This window comes from Varroa jacobsoni, unplaced genomic scaffold, assembly GCF_002532875.2.
Source record: "Varroa jacobsoni isolate VJ856 unplaced genomic scaffold, vjacob_1.0 scaffold_1423, whole genome shotgun sequence".
NCBI lineage: Eukaryota > Metazoa > Arthropoda > Arachnida > Mesostigmata > Varroidae > Varroa > Varroa jacobsoni.
Genome location: NW_019214325.1, coordinates 168974 through 191016, shown reverse-complemented (window position 1 = coordinate 191016; position 22043 = coordinate 168974). Strand labels below are relative to the sequence as shown.

General features: G+C 41.0%; 1 protein-coding gene across 4 annotated transcripts in view; it reads right to left on the bottom strand.

Moving 5' to 3' along the window:
• Nucleotides 1-8813: 8813 nt before the first annotated feature.
• The window catches only part of LOC111269886 (puromycin-sensitive aminopeptidase-like protein), a 46867-nt gene continuing 33637 nt past the window's right edge, over nt 8814-22043 (bottom strand). The window contains exons 4-21 of one of the 4 annotated variants that reach the window (XM_022849785.2): nt 20746-20867; nt 20378-20579; nt 18448-18596; nt 16452-16540; nt 15731-15845; nt 15277-15408; nt 14805-14942; nt 14466-14621; nt 13950-14057; nt 13617-13730; nt 13380-13514; nt 12787-13009; nt 12440-12527; nt 11947-12067; nt 11627-11731; nt 10977-11074; nt 10476-10587; nt 8814-10016 (exon numbers count right to left, since the gene is read on the bottom strand). In XM_022849785.2, coding sequence (XP_022705520.1) covers nt 9876-10016; nt 10476-10587; nt 10977-11074; nt 11627-11731; nt 11947-12067; nt 12440-12527; nt 12787-13009; nt 13380-13514; nt 13617-13730; nt 13950-14057; nt 14466-14621; nt 14805-14942; nt 15277-15408; nt 15731-15845; nt 16452-16540; nt 18448-18596; nt 20378-20579; nt 20746-20867 — 2348 coding nt within the window. In that variant the 3' untranslated portion in view covers nt 8814-9875. The other 3 variants (XM_022849788.2, XR_015314717.1, XM_022849789.2) reach the window with 3 other exon arrangements.

The following is a 22043-nucleotide window of genomic DNA, read 5'->3' as shown; positions in this document are numbered from 1 at the left end:
GCAAGGCTCATCAATAGCTCCACCCAAGGCCTAATATCGTTGACACGGTGGGGTGCATTTCAAACACTCCTTAGCAAGCAGTAAGTATGAAGTTGCCACCTTTAATCGTCAGATGTCCGGACAGCCTTTCTCCTAAAAGCTTCCGTTCAATCACAAGTCCCCTGTACAAGAGAACTGATGCGCTAACCTGATGATAGGTACGCACGTATGTAAATACAGCAATATTTATATTTATGTCCTCAAACATCCTTTCACGCCGCACGTGGTACATATATATATATATTAAATACAGTGTTAACAATTCTAACAAATCCCTAAATGCCAACATATCACCTACTCGAAATGCGACTCCACCTGTACATAACTATTGCATGTAGCCAATTACAGGTACTCATGACTCCGATCTAGCCATCCTTAACAGCGCCAACAGGAAGCTCGTCGTTCGCATTTCGAGGAACGAAGCATATGATAGCGTCCGATCTATAACCGTGTGCGTGAACCTGCCACACCGTATCAGAGATACTAGGAAAATGAATGTCATGCCGAAATGGTGCGTCGCGGGCGACCATAGGCCAGATCCTCTCGGAGGCAGTCCGGCACCTTCAACTCGCTCTCTTTCTATTTGTGCTTCTCTCTATTTTGTACGTTTGTTTCTCGTCTGCTGCTTCTGTGTAACGGCAGTACTGGCGACGGCGGCAGCAGCGACGGATAAATGCTAATAAGGCCGATACCACGGCCACTCGCTGAGACAGTGGGGTGTTCATGCTGTATTTATTCAACGCGGATAACAAACGACGCCTGGGACGACAAATCTGCACGGTGCGTCAGTGGCGCCGCAGCTGCTCGTGTGGCCTTTCGCCTCAGTATGCCGTGACATCCAATGTCCTTTTGGGTTCCGGTAAAAACAAACTCCTCGCCAGATCGCTGTTGTTCATCGCGCTCACTCATCCTAACTCCACCCGGCACCATGACAGTGACCGTATAGGCTGTCACGGTTACTTCAGCAGCAGTCGAAGCGGCAACTATAGCGCTTCTACGCTAGGCAACCATGTAGCAACAACGGATGCCGCATCGGCGCCTATCTGAAACATCTTTTCGTCCGTCGTACTCGTGGCCGCGCGTTTTGCCTAGTAACGCTTAAAGCCAGCTAGTTAGTTAGCCTGTCAGTCGTAGTTCCCATTCCTGCTATGTCATACTACGGAGAGTCATGCTACGCATTCAAGCAGATAGCCGTAGCCAGCGGCGTGTCATGGCGGCACTCGCTGTTCTGATGGCGTACGCTGCTGCTGCTATGACCGTGCCTGACACTGGTGAATTATGTCAGTGGTAACGCTGTCTTAACCGAAGAAGCCAAAGCGAAAGAGCGACGACACCGTTCCAGTCACGGAACGGATCGTGCTTCGTTTATTGCCATCTCTGTTACTACCGTCACCAACATGGCGACTACCGAAGACTCACACACACAACAGATTACACGTATATAGTAGCCAAAATCGCCCAGAAGCCGACCTACCAATCTATGTAATAGATCGTGCGTATTCTTTGGTCTCGTTAGGGTAATTGTAACCTATCTTGCTCGACGGTGGCATCAGTACTATACATATATATATGTATGCTAATATTTCATTCAGCTGCCAAAAATGCCTGGAGAGCGGCTCTGAATGTCCACGCGCGCGAAGACAGACGACTTCTGCTTATGTATATGATTTCGTTTCCATTCATAGCACTTCTGTTGCCTAACGGATCCATTCGAAATTGTCTCTTCACTATACCCGCCCTCTTCCAGCATAATAACGATGGGCTCTCACTGGAGATTTATCGACTTATAGAATATGCTGTCAGGCAGGCACTTAGTATGCTTTTGAGCGGTATATTTAAAGCTAACAACAGAAACGAATATTCTTTTTTGTGGAAAGCAGAACTTGATAGAAACAAATAAGATTTGCATTATGCAGCAGAAAGCTATAATGGCTTTGCAGTGATCAAGAGCACTTAACTGGGCTTTCACTGAGCTAAGCCAGGATAAAAAAATAGCGGGCTACTCTTTATCAAGAACAAAAGTCGTCGAAAGTAGTTAACTTGCCATTTAGTAACTTCAATGTATTTGTGCAACTTCAAAGATAAAACTAAATTGTTACAACGATAACAAAGGACTTAGTATTGTGCTTTGAGGTAAGCCTTTTCTTCTTCTTTTTCGCGACAGCCATCGTATCGCTCGCTGTACATAACATGATATAGCCTTGACAGCCAAGCCAGATAAATTAAGCCACCTCTGATAGAGGAATTGGATAGGTTTTTATTTTAAGATAGGGAGATCTTTACTTAGGGATTGTTGATCATGCAATTGATACGTACACTTTTTTGTAAAATGTACGTTGTGTGTTATATCATACGGGTGCACTTCAGTAAATTGAAGCTGATCCTTGACTTGCTTTCGAAAGCTTGGAGCTAAGATGTACACCATTTGAATATATCGCTAGAGACGAGGCAAACCCATCGGAAGGTACATCGGCCTTTTTTGAGCTCCCTGAAAAGGACTCATGAGCCATTCAAGTGGCAAAAATTGAGGGATCCCTTACACAACGAGCAGCAGAAGCCCTCAATCAGCAACGGAAGATTCACTTGGTCCCACTTAAGTAGTTCAATAGCCTTTACTGTTTGCCAGCCGTCGTCCTTAAGTGTCATTAGGCGCCATTCTCAATGAAGATTCTATTGTGCTATCGAGATTATTCCGACCGATTTTGACGTACATGTCAGTCACATCATACAAAGCAGCCAAAGATAGGTGATGAGCAACGGCTGTATTTAACATGTCTTTGAATGGGCGTGCAACAATTTCAAAAGTCGTATGGAACTGCCAACCATGTTACATGAGACCTGCTTTCTAATTACCCATAATCTAAACTGTACCCTACTACGAAACAGGACAAGTCTGAGTAAAAAAAAAGAAGATTGAAAGGGAGTCCATTCTTTTCATGTCGTCTTCTTTACCCATAATTAAACGGCATTTTGTATATCCCAAAAAAAGGAAAGGACAGAGTGAAAGTCAACGTCCAGAATAGTTTTTCTGAACTTGTAAGTTGAAGCTGTTGCTCAATGAGTTGCGCAAGCTTTGCGACGGAACCGATTCAACAACGCAACATCTCGAAGGAAGTATTGACGATTCTATTCGCGTACGTAAATGTGTACTTTGTTAAGTAAATGCATATTGATTTCACTGGATCTCCCGTCGGACAGATCGACGTTATCGGCGGCGATATATACACTAAATAGACACCAATTGATCGTATCGTATTCATGACCCTCTAGCGTTTCCATGCATGCACCGCCAGCTAAAATTAGCTGGCATTTGTAAATTCGGTATAATTAGTATCTTGTAAATCTAGGAACGATGATGTCGTTATTTTCGTCGGGTGCCATAAACCTAAAAATGTTATAGTGCTACGGTCAGTCTGCCCAATTGAACAGCCTAACCTTTTGAGTACACCCGCCTAACTATGGATAGGCCCAGCTGCACATAGAAGCAATCTAACTGTTCAACGAAAGCTATTCCATATTGAACATATGCAGCATATTTTGCAGCAATTTGTAGCAACGGGCAACAAACAGCCTCTGACGAAGGTCGTTTGATTTAATGGTAGTCATAGCGCACACATACCTACTGAGCTCGTTCAGTCCATTCATATCATTTACAGCTCATATGCCTAAAGTACAAACAGAAGAGCATGTGTCTGAAGAAGCTTTTGCAGATCTATCGTAGCACTCTTTCCGGCCGGAGTCTGAACTACTTACTCCTTTAAAATTCGGACGGACGAGCCCTTTGTAGGTTAGTGACAGCTTGAAGACGTACAGGTGTCGTTTTCAGCTGCGAAGCCAACCGAGATGCTTCGACATCAACGAAAAAATTAAAACAACGACGACGATGAAGCTAAATGGGTCGCGTCAATCGTGAATCCAGACAGGAACTCAGCTGCACGTCCTTCATACGTGTGTGAAAACGTGAAGTAATGAGCACTATACTTCTCTGGCCACATTATCGATCTCAGTACAAAAAGTTAAGTAGCCCTTTTTCCGCTAGCGAACGTGTGTTGTGATCTTAGCATTTGCTAAAACATCAGTACGTGAAACGAGCCGTTCTAATTATATATAAAAAGACTACACACATTAATAAGATGTTGGTTTTTGAGTTACGTACGTCTTACGCGATACTGAAAACTTATCTTCTAGCTAACTGTAGCTCTAATGAAATTCTAGGTTCATTAGCCAATCAGAGATCCTCTTCGCTAAATCCGTCAATAACTTCCATTTTCAATTGGAACCGTCACTTATTTATTTGTGCGATCTTTATATACAGTAAACTATTTTGATGAATCTAAAACTTTGGCGACTGCGCTTGTTAAACTAGAAAAGTAGTGCTATTTAACTTAACAAAAAAAAAACTTCTGCGACTGCTACGAAATCGGTGTTAAGGTCCTTCGTGTTATCTCTGATCGTCGGGCTGCAAAGGGGCGCAGTAGGATTTCATAGCGTATACAGGTAGAACTACAGATAACGTTTGCGTTTTCGATATAACGTACAGTTACCGGATCTTTCCGATCTTTTCTCGAACTGTTTAGTTCTATTACCATCTATGAATCATTTTTACGCTAGCATGCCTAATGATAGATACATTTTATAGAGTTTCCATAGATAATTTCTAGAAAATATACCTAATTTTTACTTTTAGTATTCACAAATTCGTCTCGGAGATATATATATGTATATATCAACCACTATAAGCTTGGCACATCTCAGACGCATTACAAACAATTAAATACTTTTCATAATAAAATAAATTATTTTCAGTAGTATCAGGTGTTCTCAAAATAGATCTGTCAGGTAACCTGACGTGTCATGCGAACCTATGATCCCAGATAGCTTTTGCGGTCAACGCGTCATGGCAACGCTTGACCGCTGGTAGCGTTCCCGATCTTCTGAAGATATGGTGCCGGCAGCGTATAGCGATGGTCTAGCCTATATGTGGCCTTTCTCAACAAAATATAATAAATTAGGGTTATCTGGTGACGTTGCTTCCTGACATTTCCGACTCCGCCACAAAACAGAGTAAGCTTCCGAAAAAAAAACAGCAAGCTATGTTTTGGTCATTTTACTAATCTCCGTACGTATCACCGTTTCGTTCAGTCAATATTATTTCACTTAATTATACAAAATTACCTAGATGACTCGAGCTCGCTTCTACGACATTTGCTAATTCTATTGCTCAAAATATTGTCGTTTTTATTTAGAAAGGTTGGCTAACTTCATCCTAATAGGCTAACTCATGTGTGAAAAGATAGGCAGCTATGCTATTGCCAAGGTTATGGGGTAACAAAGCTATCACGCCAACCCTTCATTCAAATTTGTTTCGGTGCCCATCTCTCCCCGAGGCGTTGGTCATCCTTAAATTATCCCTATCCTAAAACCAAGCATGTCATACGTAGGCACATGCGAATAGAGATAAGACACGAACGAGACCCAAACGTTTCGGTGTGACCCGTTTGATGCCGACCATCCGTAAGTGTTTTAGAAAAAGGATAGAAAAAATCGCCGCTTTTTAAAACCCAGTAAATTTCTCGTGCAGAGTCGTAATTAATTTAGTTTACACGTTTTGAAGGGCGAGCAAGCCCAGCTAAGCAGAGCTTCAGCCGGGCTCTGTCATTACAGATTCGGTTATTAAGAGCGAAAAAAAAAAGGCATCCACCTTTGCTAACAAGTGCTCGTCGTCGCCTGAGGCCCTGGTGACCTGACTGCGTCACTTTGTCGTCGTTAAATTCGCTAACGAGGAAGTGTAAGGCTATTTATTAACGCTCGGCCAATACGTTTACACATCAGGAATAGAATAAACGGAAACCCATAACTGTACATTTCGATACGGTGGTTCGCGTCATGTTGCGTCCAACGTTTCGAAGATCCATGCTATCGAGCAATTGCAATCTATTTTATTAATCGAGATTATATACGACGCTCAGTTAGTGGGGCGTTTAGACTTATTTCCAATAAATTACGATAGTCAAACCTACGCTCATTAAGGACATGGCCTCGATGCTGCCAAGATGGTGTACCTAGTACGTTTCTGCCATAGAGTGCGCTCCAATGCAATGGTGAAAGTTGTTCTTTTATAGATGAGCGTCGTAAAGTTTGCAAGTTTCAGTGGCTTAAGCCGACAAAAAGTCGCCTTCCGTCCCTCGATGCCGTCTCAGAGTCTACCGTATGTCAAACGAGCCGACGCATAAAAGGGTGTAAAAGCTATATAGTTTTTACGCGTTTCAAATCAGCGACTGGATTTGACACTCGACTTATGACCACTAGCTGATGTGACCGTCTGTAAAACTTTTTATAAATTTACGTATTTTGACGTCATTATCGAACGTGACGCTATTAAGGAATTAATTTTGTCAAGGGTTGACCGGGAACGGTAGGGATAGATATACAGGAAGTGTCATTTTTGGTATCATTAAAATAAGACTTGCTTAGTAGCTACGTATTAAGCTGAAAACAAAAAAGCATGGCGGCATTTTGTTCTCTTTCGTATTCGGGCTTATGAGCCAGATTCAAACAGAGGAAAAGCAAAAATCCGAGACGCTCCATTTAGACATCTAGCTCAGAAGCTCTATCTGAGCTATGCTGTGCAGCCCGCTCCACTCTATTGATGATGATGCTGCCGCCGCTGCCGCTGCTACTGGTGGATGCAGATGGCGGCAAGATGACGATGCGACATAGAACGACAACGGTTACAACGACAGAAGGAAGGTATCGCACTTGACATCGGTTCTATCTCCTCTTCGATTTTTTTCGGCTGGGAACAAAAAGTAAAAAGCCGTACTATCGTCTTTTCTGCTTTAATCTGACTTTTCATAAGTGAGATGGCTCTCTCGCGACTCCCCAATAGCATCGATGCCGCATTAGTCGTTTGTTTGTTTGTTTGTTTGTTTGTTTGTTCGTTCGTTCGTTCGTTCGTTCGTTCTTTTGTCGAATTTGGCGAGTCAGACATATCAACAAACCAAAAAAATGCGTACCAATCGACCAGGGCGCATCGAATATATGGATAGACGTATTTTGTTTGTGCTCTATGCGAAGTAACAAATGACTTTTCTGGGCGAGGGGAATGAAGCAGTTGCTCAGGGTGAACGGTTAGAATAGTCTGATCCTTTGCCGCAGCCCGTGCCACGCCGTAGTAAATGTAGCACAGGTAAACATTTGCAAGCTATTTTCGAGTGCTTTGTGTTTCCGCTGGTCGACTTCTGGGCATCTCGCTGTTGTCGGCCCATAGGATAGCTCGACTGACATCTGTAGCCGTTCGTGACAATTTTTGTCGTCGCCCTCGTCCCCCTTGTTGACCGATACGATTACGCAGAAGCGGCGAGATTGAAGTGTTTGATAATACCGAAGACTCACCCAAGGCATCACGCAAGTTTTCACCATTCGCTACTTAACAAACAGCGGCTCGACCCAGTTGGATCCGTAGTGACTATTAGCACCAGAGCAGCGATGCACGAGATCCGAATTTGTCTACAGACACCACCTGCACATTATCGGCCATGTTAGGAAATACTTCTGTGACCTATGACAACAAATAGATGACCTAATGGTGAGCGATACTGATTCGTAGATGTGGACCCTACGCTAGTAGCGTCGAAACGAATGATGTGTACGAAAATATCGAAGTCACAAATAAAGCCGTCCCTTTTTCGGAGGGTCGGAAACAGTTGATTCGATCTACCGAAGACGGCAATGCTTCTGAACGACTACGCTCTCAGGAGGCGGTAGGTGTCTTCCTCCATTAGAAAAGTATTTGGCCAAGTTCCAGTTCAATATTGAACTTGTAACTTAAAGCAACACCTGTAATGGACAACATGATTTCATTTATTGTACTGTTTTACAGGCTTCATTAGTTGGTTCAAATAGCAGGTTACTCGTAAAGCAGTTGCGTGCTATTTGGTGAAAGGCGTGTCCAACTAATTCACAGGCCCTTCACAAATATCCGAACTTATCGGTTGTATCGCATTTTATTTCAGTGAAGTACGAACTAAAAAGTATCGACGATAGTAGACAACAGCGTATGCACTAGGGCCTAAATGTAAATGCCCCCGAACCATCGGCCGAGCCGTCAATCACGGAACTATCAAGCCCGTCTACGATTTAACTAAGCCTGATTATTCCTAATACACCACTGCGATCTAATTCTGTCTAAGCATATTTATCTGAATTTCTAATCTTATCTCTTCGCTGAATCGATTATTTAGCGACGATTTAGTGAGACGATTATTAAGATTTGCTAAATCTTTACACACTTTACAACGTTTTTGCTCATTTTTATCTTCTTTCTTCCCAATTTTCTCGACGAGCTTCGAATCGATTTCTACTCAGCGTGTCCGTATTGCCTCTATATGCATGATAGAAGCGCAACGTCAAGCTACTGTGAACCATGTACCGACGTACGTATGCGTATTTGCACAGACACGGGCAAGTCGGTGGTGGTTGATTGTAATTATTACCATCGTAGTAGTAGATACACGGACCGATCTGGCGCATGATGTCAGCCATTTACTCGTTTTTGTACTTTTTTACTGTAACAAGCTATTCCAAATGCTGCCCATAACGCGATTAGATTTATTGTCAAAAGTCAGCCTTTGGCGAGAGTGCGCTAGTAGCGACCTAAATAATTATGATAACAAAATGACCTGAGCCTCATTCAAGGACACGACTGGAGCTTATCTTAATTAACCGAAAATCACATACAGATACATTTGTATAGCCAGTAAGAAACGCACCTGTTTATCTCAATGTTGCCCATTTATTAGTATCTTAATTCATTTTCCAATATTTTTACATTTGCGATGCGAACTCTCTTCTAGCAACAAAACAGCCCTATAAGCACTTACAGGCATGAAATAGAGACGTGAAACATCTGATATAAATTAAATTATATATATGTAGAGATAAAAAAAAGACGTACAGGACAAATGCAGCATGTCCATTGAGTATATCTCAATGCGGTAAAGTGTACAAAAGTGTTCTACGAATAGCTCTGCATTGTAACATGTAATGCTGATTGACGCTCTACGATGAAGTGACATCTTATAATCAATCAATCGGCTTCAACGATCAGAGTAAGCATTTTTATTGATATCGAATAAAAAGACATATGTATTATATGAATTGATATTTACAGACACGTGCAAACTCGTAGTTTTCATCTTTAAGGGCGTCTCTAGCGTCATTCAAACATTCGGTAGAGATATCACTGACAAACCCTTATAGGTGAGACTTAGTTTTTTCCACAGCTGTATAGAGCAACGTGAGCCAGCAGGCTCCATTGAGCCTAGCTAGATAGCGTCCAGTTTTGACAGGTCTGTGTTCACTAAATTCGACTGAACTAATGGCTTGCAGTGTCACCGCATGGCCTTAATCACTCGCCGAACCGACAGCTTTTTAAAACTATGGACCAACGTGCTTCGTAACACGCATCTATAATCGTTCACATATAATGACTCGTGCATTGTAACTAGGAGAAACATTTGAGATAGGTTTTCTCTGTAACACTTTGAAGTGCAGGGTACTTCGTTAAACGTCGCTGAGGATTTCTGAAGCCTTAAGCTGACTCAGGTGTATTTTCAATGCTGTTCTCCCTGTTGAAAATACGCTGAAGTTGCTTCGACCAGTCAACGGTGGGACTGCATTACGTAGCAAAGAGGAAGATTGAACGCGTGTTCTCAACAAGCATGACTCGCGTTTTTTGTGTCCTTTTTCCTAGATATAAACTTTATTTTATTCAGTGGGTAAAAATGTTCATAATATCTTTATAATGGTCGTTCTGTTAAGTCTACCGCATCAATTCAGCGAGACGTTTCATTGACAGCACCATGCCTTCGAAGGAACTCTTCGATAACTTTCTGGTCTCGTTGCAACCACTTGGCATTCGAGATGATACTCTCAATGGTTTGCTTAATCGTTAACTCTGTTCCCGGTATGGCTCGCTGGAAACAACAAATGTGTTCTTTTAGTTAACTTTTGCTAAACTGAACTAGATTGGACTTCAGATAGGCAGCAAAACTGTGACTCCTAGATGAAGTCGAGAGGTAAGATGGAGGCGAAAAATAGGTCTAGAATTATCTTGAGATGCATTGAGTTTCTCCAAGCAAGCTACAAAAGAACATTCTCCCGGAAAGCTGTCGACTTATCGAGGCTAACGAAATTCTTCTTTTCGAAAATAATTGGTAAAACGCTAGATAAGGTCAGGTCAGGTCAGGTCAGGTCGTAATTTGCATCCATATTTGAAAATTGTGCAGACGGCCTATTTACGATGTTATATATATATATATATATATATATATATATATATATATGCTAAGGGAATCATTTCGGTTGTATTTAGCCTGTTATCCAAGCAATTAAAATAGTTAAGTTTATACTGAAAAGGATAAATTTCTACTTACGTTGGCAAAGAATTGTTCAACCTCCTTTGCTTTTTCGAACGTTTTAAAATTTTCTGTCACCCCCTTAATGAGCCGCGAGATAAGGAATCCGGAATTATAGCGTTTGCTGTACCTATTGTTGAGATCGATCAACAAACATAGTTAGTGCTGCGTAACTTTTATGCCTATGAGAAAATTTCAGTAACAATGCAGTCGTTACGTGAAATTGTCTAAAGTCAAGATCGAGCGTAAACGTATTTACCATTTGGAACCAGTCGTCTGATCTAATGTTTAAAGCCAACTCTAGCAGTCAACAATAATAAACCCATAAGAATCACTCATTAAGGAACTAAACGAAACATTCATTCATTCTCATCGATATATTAAAGCTTCCTTTATAGATTCGTTGCTAAATTTGTTTTGCCCAAACATACGGAGAAGCGAGTAAACTTCTATCTAAGCAAAGCTAACTGAAAGTGGCAATTGTAGCTTGGAGCAGATTTTGGCTAAAAATGGCGTTACCGTTTGTGATTGGCCTGATAGTGCTTCCAGGCGAGGTCCCTTCCTTGTGCGGAGGTGGATACTGAAGCAATCACTGATATGGCGTCCTGAGCTCGAACCTGGTTCGAGAACCAACCACACAATGCCCAAAATGAATAGATACATCGTTAAACGTAGACATAAATCGTTCATAAAATATACCGTACACGGTAAGTGTGATTAAACAATGACTAAATAAAAAACTATTTATTACATTTTCGATATTATTATCTGGATTTAATGACAGCTAGCTTGCAGGTATACCAAGGCGTCCTGCACAACTGTTATCCTAAATTTATAGTTAGGAAAGGCGGTATAAAGACTTCAACCAGTCAGTTATTTAAAGCGATCTTTAACCTGCTCTCTAACAGTAGAATGCAGTTACTTTCTTCACATAGCATACTGTGTATTAATCCCGAGAAGACCTGGCATGGCAGAACTCTGCTATGACATAGAAACCGCAATCGTTAAATCAATCAGATCTGCCCCTTCATTTGTAGCGACTTCGCCTCGCGCCTTCTTCGCGTCTGGGAGGGGCAAACCATTGACGCGTAGCGTCAATGCTGTTAAACCCAATAATCGACACGTAATAATACTTAATGCCTTCACTGTTTTACAGCGAAAATACAAACCTCAGACGAATCGGCAAAGTTAAGTACTTTCTGAATGTATTCAGGCGTTGGGACATCACCAAGCGCAATCAGGATCCGCTCTGCTTCCTCTTGAAGGTTTGCCTCCTGTCAGAATCAAAGAGGACCAATCTGTCAGTAAATCTAAAAGTCTTTGAAGGATTAATTATACAAATTACACTGCCTTACGAACAGATATACGCTCGACCTTGTGTAAATATCATAAATTCAAGTAGATAATCAAAGGCGTAACGTTTACCGATCGACAATTACTTCAATTGGCTAGGAATACTTATTCAGTAATGGATTTAAAGTGAGTTTACCTTGTGTAATTTTATTAACTGGGCCCAACTCGTCGAATCTACGGTTTTGGCCACCGCGTGATACACTGGCGAGCGAATATCAGCTGATAAAATTCGCCTACCATCCACATAAGCGTTGAATCTACAAATAGTCACATATTTGCTATAGCAGTCAGGAAGGGCTAAGTAAAGGTGATCTTACTTCGTACGTAAAGGAGCCCGTTAGTCCGGTAGGCAAGAACTATAAAAAAAAAAAAATATACCACATAACAATCTCCGGCTTTTGCAAACGTGCGCTTACTTGCTAGTCGAACGGTAAAAACTGCCGCGTAAAAAGCGGATTGTTCCAGCTCGATATTATTCAATCGGACAAAGTTGGATCTACTCTGTTTGTTTTTCTCATACTATGTTTTTCGTCATATCGAAACCACGAGTACTTATAAAATACGAAATAATTAGACATTTACAATGTGTGAGCTGTTTATATCATTAGACAAAGCGAAACTTCCTAAACCTGGTTCTGGCTTCGGCGAGGATCTCTGCATCGTTGAAGGTAACCAGCATCGATAAAACAACTGTGCGTAGAAGGGCTGTTGTGTGCTCTGCAATAACGTATACAAACGAGCGTTTACCTATAGACCAGCTTTTATGCAGCCTTCAGTCGCACTATTTAAGCGCGTCTCCTAAACGAAAATTCACATTCTGTTTGCTCTATTTGTCCTAGCGTACCTTTTATGCAACCTCGTTCATTTTACAGATATATTTATATTTGATAAAACATAGTCTGTCCAGGTAAAGCATGTCCAATTTAGTTCCATACTCTATAATATCAGCCAAAACATGAAGGTTTAGGCAACTTACTCTCTCCCGGCTTCGTGTCCCAACCTACGGACTTGAATATGTTGCGAAACAGTTTGGCTCCGAACTTATGTAGCTTCCCGACGAGCTCCACGTCATCACCGAGCAGTAGCGACATCTTCGACAGCAAAATTGCCACCGAGTTCCACGTCGAGAAGTCCGTCTCGTTTTCGTACGCCTTAGTGAACTCCAGAAGCTCTGTAGTGTTTCGATACCCGCTTTGGACCTAGGCATGGTTCACAGACATGTAAAGTCAGTACCAATAAATGTTCTTTGAAAGCTATGTTCTGTCAATATTGCAGAGTAAACTGTACATGCCGGTCCACCCTTTATGTCGGTAGAGGCTATTTATTATTAATAGTTTTGGCCTGGGTGACTCAATGGCTTGATTGAGGAAACATGGCTACGATGCATTTATAATATGCGATAAATATTGTAAAAAGAATGCCATCGATGTCATTAAGTGCTGTGTGGAATTCTATTGGTTAAAAGAGTACGTCCACCACAACGGACACTGTAAAAATGAATTCCCAAGGTTACGCAGGAATTTGTCCTAGGGTATATATCCAGAGTGTGAGAAATAGGGTCGACGTTACCAGTGCGAAGAGGTCAGCGTGCAGAATAAACCGGTTTTCAGCGCTGAGAGTCTTGCTTTTTACAGCATCGAGTAGACCAGCGAGCATTTCTCGAGAGTACATTGTACGGAAGAAAGAGACAGCACCGTGATTTACCTAATTATGAAAAAAAAATAAGCGATTTATAGCACAAATAACGACAAAAATAATCAAAATAGCTTCATTGCGGAGAAAAATCGCTCCCGATGGTTTTCTAACCTGAATCCACGATGCGTTAACTGCGCCTTCAAGGGTGACTTCGGTTTCCTGTGCTTCAAGTAGGATTTTCGTTTCACCCGTCGAATTTCCTCCCCATGCAATTGGAATAGGTACCTAATCAACGTTGAAAAAATTAACTGCTTAGAAAATCTGTCTGATCAGCGTCACGTATATCGAAAATGGTACAACATTGCAACGACCGTCGTTCTGCTCGAAACGCTCGTAGTATAGTATCTTTTTGACAAAAAATATAGCCAAAGCGAAACGACCGATAATCGTTCGCCAAATGCGATCCTTCAGTATGCTTAATAACTGTCTTCATTAACGTCGTACCTTCCATAGTGGCTGAGGCTCGTTCCGTTTTGGATTATCAACCTGTGAGTAAAATTTGTTTTGTCGCAGATTTAGTACGATATTATCACCTTTATACAGGGCAGTCACCTGCAACCAAAACGATCAACAGGTATCAATTGAGCCAATCGTCGATTCTGTATGAGAATATTGTTTATTACACTTTACGTCCACTCAAAACGTTTGAAAAATACTGTTTAGAATGGGCCGTACGTAGCAAGGCTATACGCCTTGCTACGTACGGCCCATTCTACTCTACTAGCTCTATGACAGCGCTCCATGAATATGTTAATTGCACTGGGACCGAAATTTCGTCCGTAAGATAACGTTCCGACCGAGATAGCGTTCCGTAAATTAGGTTGTACGATCGATAAATGGCAAATGTTAATTACCTTTTATGAAACTATCATACGTAAGTGCGTAGATAGGAAGTGAACGTTTTGCCTGGCATTAGAAGATATCCACATAGATTTTCAACTGGGCCAAATATACTCGTACCTGGATTACAGGGAAGCCGACCTGTTTAACCCAGCTGTTCATAACGGATTCAACCCGAACACTTGACACTTCCTCGAGTGCCTTCCACAGATCTGACGAAAGCGTGTTCGAATATTTATGACGATTAAGGTAGAGCTGCATGCCTGCCCGAAATTTCTAGAATTTCATATGAACATGTACATTCGATACCTGTTATTTAACCATGGAAGTAAAATGATGTTACTGAAACCTATTTTGTATTGATTGGGCTTGCTTACTGTTTAGCTTTAGAGTAAACCGATTTTTTCCTTTGGCAGATCTATTTGCATTTAAAGTAGAAAATTCAATACAGGTCCTTACATCGGCTCCTAAATGGCTGTTGAGCATACGAATGATCGAAGCGCCCTTTTCGTAGGCGATATTGTCGAAAATTTCTTCAACCATGGCTGGATGCTCCACGATTACTTCGACCGGATGCGAACTGTCCAACGAGTCGAGCTATGTACAATACCATTCAAATATATTCATAGGCTTGGGTGACCCACGTACGGTACATACTATTCAGCTAAGTATCCAGTCGGATATAGACGTATATGAACGGGAAGAGCTCGGCGCAAGCCGTCGTTCATTTAAGAGATTAAGTTGAATAAGTATGACCAACCAGGGCTAGTCTGCACTTTGTTTCATTGAGTTTTAGAAATATGCGCTTAGCCCGTAAAAATATACCTTCACCTATTGCTGCTAAGAAGTACGACCTAGTCTGAGAGAGTTCTGGTAATTGTGCCCATTATTGGATAATAGGTGGGAAATTGAGTTAATTTTTGTTACTTACGTTGAGGCCTACGTTGAGCGTTTCGGCAACGAACTGGGTCCACATATCGTAATCCGGGTAGATGTGGTCCGTGGTCAAGCTTTCCATGAACTTCGCAAAGCCTTCATTAAGCCACAAGTACGTCCACCACTCCTGAGTATACGAGCGATGCACCAGTCCAATCGAAAGAGGTCAATGAGCAGGGTGACATTGAGAACTCCAAGTAAACATGTACTTGTGTGTCTTAAAAAACGTATTATTTAAGCTAACGATCTGTCTCGCTCGTAGCAAAGTAACTCTTTTCACATATTCAATGCGATTGTTTATTCCAGTATATGTGTGTGTGCAAATGGGCAAGAGCGAAGTTCGAGTTAAAAAAGGAAAAGGTGGAGAAGAATTCGTTGAAGCTCTTGAATAGAGACGTTTCGGATAGAGCTAATGTATAATAAAGCTTCAAATAGCTTATCGTTTTTACCATGGTTACGAGATTTCCAAACCACATATGTCCAAGCTCGTGTGTTACAACCGTAGCTACATTTTGTTTAATATTCGTTGAGGAGTTCATCGGATCGTAAAGCACAGTTGTCTCCCTGAAACGCAAAAACAGGTCAATTAATCGCAGATAATTTGCAGTGAAGGAACAGAGTGGTCATCGTCGCCCCATTTATGTGATAGTCTTCATAATGGCGCAGCGGTGGCGCACTTGTCGACTGAGGTTCGAAACTAACGTGACATCAACAATGTCGCTTGTACCAGACGGGGGCGCTGCGAGCGAACGACGGGAATAGTGCTTTGTATTTCTAGACATGAAAAGGTGTGAAAGCCTAAGTTTTCAGTACGCAGCTTTCTTGTCGAATGAAGCCTATAGAAAAAAACTAGAAGCGGTCTTAGCGTTTCCGATCATATATATATATATATATATATATATCGTTGCTTTATATGTTAGCAAAACAATGTACTAGCTCAGCTTTTAGTTTAAGTCGAGACATGTACTATGACGACAGACCCGTCCGTAGCCTATTTGTAATTAATCTTGTAACTTGTAACAGTGGCAACATTTAATTATTCGGTTAATAAACATATATTATATAAAAGCGGGTTTAATGATTTTGATAATTTTTGGTGATGCTTTCAACGGAGTTGCTAATTTATTGGTAGAAGAGACATTTATTATGATTAAGCGGTGCTGACTATACCTGCAAGTGATAAGGCCCCAATTTTCCATCGCCCCTGCGGCAAAATCAGCAACCGCCACCAGGTCGGCTTTTGATAATGGGTACGACACCTGCAGTTATTATACAATGCAAATAATAAGAAGTGAAGCTTCGCGTCGGAGCTTTATTGACATTGACTGTTATAGTTCATAACCAGGGTAAAACCATACTGCTGCTCCCTAGAATTCCCTAGACCTGTCGTGCAGCAGTATGGTTTCCCTTTTTTTCTTTTCGTAACAACAAGGGAAGTTTCATGATTTATTTTGCCTCGGATCGCGGAAACGTTATGAGATTGACTATTCGCTCCAGATTACCCTCCAGTAGCACATTCTGAGACTGGCCTAACGTTCTAACCAGGTTGAGGTCACCCACCACTAAAGATCTAAGGCGCTTATATACGATAACTTCAAAACGAGTTCAAGTTGGTCGTCTTATTGAGAGCATTGCAACAAGCAGCTCCACGATATTTTAGCCCAAAGAGCTTACTACAAAAGACCCCAAACAGACAATGCACAATAAAGGTCGCAACTATAAATCCATTCCAACCCTCCAAATGTAACTGGATCGCTTGATCCAACGGGGAAAATCCGTCTACGGGGAAAAAAAGCAAATGAAACATACCAAAAACATACTAGTTTCGGGAACAGGCCCGAATTGCGAGGTAAACCGGGATCATCGGGAATAGGCCCTAGCTTTTAAAAAGCTCTCTTAAAATATAGCCTAAGATGTTTCTTTTTATAAATTAGCCTAATTGATGTCGGAGAGCTGTTGAGCCGCAAAAGATCAGAAGAAATCTCCCAGTAAAATCGGCCAACCATAGTCTACAGCCCAGGGTCTTATAGCTTCGAAGCGATGGGCTAACTTTGCCCATAACAGCAGCAACTTAGCTCAGATGCCCGTCTGGCTTAGTGGGGTTAAACAGACAGCACGTAAAGCACCGTGCGGCAGTATATACTAATCGCCGTATAGTGCAAAATTAATTTGATCTACATGAGTGTATCGCCAACCTCAAAAGTGATATGTTAATTTTTCGTATATCTTTATTATAATGGTGTTCTTTTCAACAGTTACTTCATGTGAGCAAGTCCTCATAATCATCTATTTTTAGGTGTAGCATCAAGGGCTTCTCCCAACAGACCTATGGAACGCCACAACTACTATACAAGCAAATATGAACCTTCATAATAATAATACCCTACTATCCTTGATTGCTAACCTTTACTTTGTTCCATATTCATGGGATCCTTAATAATTGGTGATATTTATTGTTCGAATGTTCAGAGCTGAACCAGCGTGACAGCCTGCTTATCAGTTACCATTACTAAGCCAACGCCCGTTCGAAGCACATCGTCCACGATATAGCGAAAATTGCCAACGTCTACCAAGCACAATAATATTATATAATGATAAATAATCAATAGAGGGAAAACCGAGTATTCAAGCAAATTCGAGTCGTTCAAACAGAATCGATTGAGAGAATATCAGGATTAGAATTTTAGGTTTTTACAGGCTCGCTACGAAAAGAGTACATGCCAGTTTACATAGGGTCCACCAAAAAAGCAATTTCCATGTTTTACATTAGATCAAACAAACGCGTTCCAGGCTATATATATATATATATATATATATAGCCTTTTACTTTATTATAAATAGGATTTGGCATTACAACAGCCGATAGGCTTAACTGGTCAGTTGGCAAATACGTATGGTTCTTTAGACCCGATACGCCGCCCTGAGCATACGCAGATTACTTTGTTTCTTTATTTCTCAACAGAAAACATCGAACAATGACCTAATATACAAACCCGATCTATGTTCCTTACAGATAAACCAATATATTTCCGGACCATTTTCATTTTCGAACTTTAAATCTGCGGTAACAATTTGGTATTCCGGACACATTACTGTTTGTATTACAAGTATCTACCTAATGGTTGCAATGTACGACGATATTGTACGAGATACCGGTGTTACTTACGTTGAAGTACTCCTCGAGAAAGTCAAGAGATTTTACAGCTGTGTGAAGAGCATAGCGTCCTTGTTCCCTTTTTCCCAAGGACGTATACACACGGACGCGGACGTTCGACTTTGTATAATCCTCGACATAGTCATGATGGCCCACTACAGCTGAACATCACAAAACCCATATCCAACTTTATATATATGATATATAATAGTACTGGAGTTAGTTATCTGTTAATTGACTTGAGTCCCTTGCATTGCAAATGCAAGGGACTCAAGTCAATGCAAGGGGAGCCGTCCATCGACTTTGCTTTTCATCATATTGTGAAGAAATTACGTCAGCCGAGATACTTGGATCATTTTAAAAGTGAAGTGGTAAACACCCTCACATATAATCTATAAAAGGCAATATTGGTTAAACCATAAAACAGGAAATAATAATTTTAGTGGCAACATTTTTTTAGCTTCAAAGCTAGCCCGGTATTGAGAACCTCCCGAAAATCCTCAATATGCTTATCGACCAAAGGACTTCTAAATCAGGCCCAGTTGCTGTCTAACGGCAAACACGTTCAAGCGTTTAGCGGCAGTACCAAATGAGCGAAATCAAGTTTGGACTTACTGTTACCAAACATAATAGGATTAATTTGGTAGGTAACTTTGCTTTGGCTTGCGAAAATTGAGCGAGATCCTGTTTACTATTTTCGGAGATGTGTCAGTTCGAGGCCTAGTACTAATAGGAAGTTGATTCCAAACTAAAGGTAACGGAAAAAAGTTCGAAAATTGCTTTCTGAAAATGACCGGAGCTTAACTTCCTCGATTTTCCAAGCTTAACGAATTACGTTGTTGCGAACCTCCGTGGGGCTTTCGAAGAAAAGCTCTCGTATATGAATGAATTACCGATTGTTTTGAAATCAGAACATCTACTACTTATTGGCGTGTTATCACATTACCGGCGATTGATCCCTTGGAGGCTCTTGGCCTTTTTGCAGTATTCGGACTGCTTAGCTCTTTTCGGATAGTTCCGTGAAGACCTTTTCGGCCGGCCTATGTAAAAAAATTTATTTAAGTACCCGTTTTTATTCACATAGAAGCTTTGCAACAAGCAAAATCAATGTCTATATAGGCCACCCAATATTTGGCTAATTTCTGGTTCATTTTCGTTGATGTGATGGGGTAATCCAGTTAATGGGCCTACATAAATTCGTAAATGTGGAAAATTACTAGCTGGTTAAACTTTGTTACAAACCGAAATGATGTCCAATACATAAAAAATTAATAATGATAAGTTTTAATACACCCTTTATACTTTTATGTGTGACTGGGTATTATTCTTGCCGCTGGAAAAAATTTCCTTAAGCATCCAGCCTTTCTAGAATCGCTCTAGGAAGCAAATTTAAAATATACGTTTAAAAAACAAAATCAAAGCAATCAATTAAACATATTTATTTTTCCTGAAATTCGACAATTCGTTAAATAAAGTTGAATGCTATACGATAAATTTTACGGTTCCACCAAACGGGCTAGAGTTCAAAAATTAGAAAACAATTTCAAAAATGAGGCTACGTTTGCTCCTATCACTAACTTCGGACGTCACGACTCATCTGAAGTGTTCCTTTCTAATTTCTAAACTATCAATTTCTTAAGAGACTCCTGTTCGCCTATGCAAATAAGTGGGAAAAAATACAGACGGCCGCTCGTTATGTAATTTCGCGTTGTTCAGCTCTCGTGTAGAGGAGGAATGAACCCACTGTTATATCTAAGTACGATAGTAAGCCATTACATAAACAAATAGATATTTCTGTATATAAATATATAGTAGGTTGAAAAAAATACATCGGATGCCTGTACTATACATTTATTTATTTTATATAGCGAAAGATGCTAACATTAGCACCAGCCTAGCCTTACCGATAAATGGACCTTTTCCACTCCGACCTAAATCTTACCGGCTACGAGGTACGTGCTCATTTTTGGAGTCGTTTCAAATCGAACTACCTTCCAGGACTGATCCATTTCGTAAGGTGACTCCGCAATCGGTCTCGTATTGGATAGCGCAAGTAAGTCTTTCTGGACTATCAGCGTCATATTAAACGTAGCTTTAAGAGCTGGTTCGTCCCAACAGGGGAATGCACGGTGGGCGTCGATAGGCTGCCAAGGAAAAATAACGTTACTGAACACCTCGATAAACCTTTCCTGTTTCGTTCTTTTACAGTTGACTTTTATAACTCAAAAACATTTTGCTCGACAGGGCGAAACGTTGTACCGTACCTAACGGTTTTATTATTATATATGTGGAAACATCTGATCCTCCTACCTCGAAGTGCGAGACGGCAGCATATGAATCTTCGCCCCGCTGATTTTTGCCTTTTGATCGATAGAATCCGCGAAGGCTATCATCCAGTTTTCCATGGAAATCGCAGTGAAACTGATTATTACCTGTCGACCGCGTAGGGCATATTCACACGAAAACCCAATCAATGTTACTATCTGAGTCTTCGATACAAATCATTTCAGCGCATCTCACGTGTGAGTCACAGTCATCCTCTAATCTGTATTTACGTATGAAACTTCAAATGCTGAAATAACCATCATAGTTACATTAGTACTAATGTTAACTATTATGAACTTAACTATAGATATTGGGGACATAACTATAGATGGGGGGATGTTAGGCTATTTTATGATTAATTACGTTAAGTTGTTACGAGCGAATCCTATTCTGAAATGTAACAACTTTTGAGAATGATAATTGACTTGCTGTCCATGCACTAGTTCCAGCCCTCTTCTAAATAATCCTATACTTACATTCCCGTATGCAATTTCTCTTTCTGTGACCTCTTAAAGTCAATCGATGATGGGATATGCTTGCCCACCAATGGGCCTTTTTTTAGGGCATGGAAGGTGCCGTAATTACGCAAACTTAAATCAAGGTAACAATCGAGTTTAGGCCAACGCTGCATACAGTTTCGCTCAATCGAAGCCGATGAGGTCTGGTATTAGACAACTACACCGCGTTCTTCCGCTGCATTCATTGTCTCATTTTCAGTAAGTGTAGCAGACGTTTCCTTTGCAAGTACTGTTATTAACTTACATCACAATTCACTCGACCTTGCTCTCGAGCTCGATTCCCTTTTACCGCGACGTTGCTCTGTCGCTTGTCAGCAAGAATTGAACCATGTCTCGTCTACGCCACCCATATGCCCAAGCGGGCTTCTTGTTTATTATAGTTAAAGGTCCGAGACTTACGTATGGAATATACCAAACGCCTTTTCAACGCGTCCAAAGACAGTTCGCGAGTCACTCTAAATTTTCTCCGCTAGCGGCCTTTCAAGATCTACGAAATTTTCTTGCAACAGTCTACGTTACTCTCATAGTATAAAATATATATACGTATAGCAATTTTCATGAACTAAAGCTACCAAATTATACTGGCTTTCATATAGCGTCTATGTAACAACTTCGTATAACATGCTAAATTTGAATATTATATGTATATATAAGTACATCTGTGTATATATATCTGCTGTCAAGCCAATAAAAGCTCCAAAAGGAACGCGCTGCAGATGCGAGAATGCGCAATTGATCGCTTAGCTATTTTTTGTTCGCTCAGCA